The sequence below is a fragment of the Pinus tabuliformis genome, chromosome 9 (genome assembly GCF_031772625.1).
Source record: "Pinus tabuliformis cultivar Carrire ecotype Pingquan chromosome 9, CPIR1, whole genome shotgun sequence".
Lineage (NCBI taxonomy): Eukaryota > Viridiplantae > Streptophyta > Pinopsida > Pinales > Pinaceae > Pinus > Pinus tabuliformis.
In genome coordinates, this window is record NC_142307.1 from 1,945,462,190 (window position 1) to 1,945,465,680 (window position 3,491).

At 46.6% G+C, this 3,491-nt stretch overlaps 1 protein-coding gene across 1 annotated transcript; it reads left to right on the forward strand.

Annotated features, from left to right (window-relative positions):
• Positions 1-2,292: 2,292 nt before the first annotated feature.
• LOC149156753 (uncharacterized) lies at positions 2,293-3,168 on the forward strand. The gene has a single exon (XM_089444855.1). It carries the CDS (start codon positions 2,293-2,295, stop codon positions 3,166-3,168), a length of 876 nt encoding a protein of 291 aa, XP_089300981.1.
• Positions 3,169-3,491: the final 323 nt, after the last annotated feature.

Consider the following 3,491-nt stretch of genomic DNA (forward strand, 5'->3'; position numbering starts at 1 on the left):
TGGTCCTCATTCTTCGAGCTTCTTGGAACGGTGCTTCGAAAACCCTGGCAGCTGGCATTCAGATGGACAAGCAGCTAATAGACTACCCAACTGATTCCCTGACTGTTGAAGACATCTGGGTCAACTTCTCTTATCCGATTCCTACAATGACTGAGTCGGTGGCAACCAGTTTACCGGTCACAAGGCTGGAAGTGGTTACTATGCAAATGGAAGACATGGAGGTTACTAATCAAAACCTAGATTCACAAATGTTATCGACGGTGATGGAGGGTATTTTTAACTCGGGAGAAGGCTCAGAGACTCTCTTTCTTTCTATCCCTTCACCTTCAGAACTGAATAATTTGTCTCAGGATTTTCCGGTAGGTACAAATACTCAAGGTGGAGCGGGCTCTTCTGGAGAAGGGGCAAGTGGACTACGGCCTCCTACACAAGGGTTAACGCAAGAGCAGTTGTGTCTTCTTGGGTCTGCCCCTTTCTATTCGGCCTTCCAACGTGCTAGAACTGCCCCTCCCTCAGGCTGCTTCAATGGCATAGCTGGGTTAGAGCAAGAAATGGAGGACATCCGATCTTTGGATTCAGAAGACATTAGACAAGCGGAGGGTGACCAGGTAGCCAAATCGCTGCCGAAGCGAACTAAAAAATCTAGGAATTCAAAAATAAGAGAAAGGGACAGGGAATTGGTTTTTGGCAAAGGCATTACTATGGCACAAGCAGCTATAACTGAGAGCACAGTGCTCGTTGGAAGGGTTCAGGGAAGGAATTATACCCTTATGTGACTACGGAAGTGGACCGCAGAGATTTGGGGAAATCTTCTGCTACAGCGTCCTAGTACACTTTCACTATCTCGTGGTTGGTTTTCTTTGATCTTTTCCCACCCGAATCAGGTTGACTGGGTCCTTACCCGGTATTGGCACATTGAGATGACCCCAGTGCTGCTGAAAAGATGGTCGCCAATGTTTGACCCATAAAAGGAAAATCATGGAGCAGGTCCAACATGGGTTCATCTGCCTGCTCTCCCGCTTCAGTTTTGGGTGGAGGAGATTTTCAAGGTGATCGGGGATGACTTAGGAGTCTATTTGGATCATGATAGAACCTATCAAGACACGGGATGTCTGGCAATGGCTCGTATTCTAGTGCATCTAGATACAAGAGAAGGCTTGGTGGAGAGTTACCTGCTCCAGATGGGGGATATTACACGTCAGCAAATCCTGGACTATGAAGGCATCCCATTTCAATGTTGAAAATGCCATGAAGTGGGGCATATTTACAAAGACTTTCCAAGAGTGTTGGGGTTGGGCCAGATCCCAGCCAAAACGTTGGTCTCATATTCCACACAAACAACGGAATCAGAGCTTCCTCCTCCAGTGGACAACCAAGAGACTACTCTACCTTCCTTTCTGGAGGCGCAGCAGCCTGCCTCCCGTTAGATCGCCAGGGCCTCAGAGTCCTCTCCAGTCAGCTCTCAATCCAGGGACACAGCCTTCGCAGGTACTCCTCCTTCCTCTTTCCCTCATTTATCTCAAGTTGTTTTGGGTACTGTTAATTTTACTTCATCTATGTGTTTAGTTGGGTCACTATCGGAGGTTAGTAAGCTGTGCTCCCCAATTTGTCCAGTTCCCTCAGCCCCTCCTTCCCTTCCAGCCTCCATCCCCCATACCTCTGTTGATCGGTCCATCCGCCCGCAAGGAGGCAGTCTCCAATTAAGTGGACCGCACCGCTACTTCCTCCATTCTCTCCCCGTTGTGCCCTCGTCGGCTCTTGGTCTGGACATCGACCCTCCCCCTCCTATTCCCCTTAAACCTACTCGCGGCCATCAATCTAAAATCTCAAAGGCAATCAAAAGGGCTAGTGTCGAAGTGGCTTCCGGGGTCCAATCCCCAATTGACTGGGTTCTTAGAGCAAAGGGAAACCCTCTTATCGCCCCCCCATGATTTGTCTCTCCTTTAATTGTAGGGGTCTAGCCAACCCAGACAAAATGCTGGCTCTTAAGAGACTCTGCCTTTCTGAAAGACTGGATGCAATCCTTTTACAAGAAACGTTGGGCGAAGGAATTCAGGTCAATAAGCTCTTATCAAGTTTTCTCCCAGACTGGGATTTTCACTTTCTGGATGTGAGGGGTCGCTCTGGCGGATGTGCCTTGGGATTTAATAAATGCTCCACTAAAATCCTCAATGTCTGGGGGGAGAAGGTTTTCTTGGGGCTGATATAGTTTCGGTGGAGCTCAACAGGCCTCTCAGGCTTATCAATATTTATGGGCCTTGTCAGAACAAAGAAGCTTTCTGGAACAGGATTATGGGGGCTGAGTTCATGAACCAAGAGAATATAATCATTGGTGGAGACCTAAATTTCTCCCTTGGTTTAGCTGAATCATGGGGTTCCCAGGGTCAAAGCGACCATCTCACAGCCTTTTTTGAAAATTTGTTGGATTCCCACGATCTACTAAATATTGACCCTACAAAGATCAAGCCGACATGGCGAAGCCGAAGATTGGGGGCAGAAGCTCTGGCTAGAAGGCTGGACCATTTTTTGATCAAAGCCCCTCTATTGGCAAGCTTGAATTTGTTTCATCAATGGGTGGGTACCGGAGGGATCTCAGATCACTCTCCCATATTTTTGGAGCTCAAGGATAATAACTTTAAACCGCATTCGCCTTTCAAATTCAACTCTTCATGGATTTTGGAGACAAGTTTTCGGAAATTGGTAAAGGATAATTGGATTCATTGCTCTCAGGACAAGCTCTCCTCTCCTGGGGAGACTCTTGTGAAAAACTTAGCAGTTTTAAAAGCCAAAACAACAATTTGGGCAAGGGAGAAACGAAGGAAAGATGATGAAGACCTTATAAGGATTGAATTGGACCTCAAAGCATTTAAAGACTCGGCTCCTAGAGGAACGTCTTCGGCTGACTTAAAGGCTCAGTTGATTCAGCTTGAAACTGAAAGAATCAAACTTCTTCGATCAAAAGAAGAAATTTGGAGGCTGAAAAGCAGAGCAATCTGGCTTCAAGATGGAGATGAAAATTCAAAAATTTTCACCAATATGCAAGGGGCCGGAAATCAATCAACACTATCTGGGAACTACAAGATCATGAAGGCAGAAAAGCAAGCTCCTTTGAGCAACTGGCAGACATGGGGATTAGACACTTCTTTGATATCTACAAAGCCCCCATAGGAATAACTCTCCCAAGCATCATCCGCACAGCTGAAGCCTTGCCCAATTTTTTTGATCCATATGAGGTGGAAAATTTAAACTCCCGGGTATCTAGAGAAGACTTAGAAGCGGTGCTGAAGTGCTTTAAAAAGGATAAGAGCCCTGGCCCAGATGGATGGCCGGCTGAATTCTACAGCTCCTTCTTTGAGCTAATTGGAGACGATCTCCTTCAGACCATAGAGGAATGTCGAAGATCTGGCAAAATGTTAGAGGCTTTCAATTCGACCTTTCTGGCTCTTATTCCTAAAACAGACAACCCTTCCTCCTTTGATGATTACTGGCCC

What these genes read in the sequence shown, in the direction of transcription:
- LOC149156753 (XM_089444855.1), top strand. Translation starts at nt 2,293, where the DNA reads ATGGGGGCTGAGTTCATGAACCAAGAGAATATAATCATTGGTGGAGAC.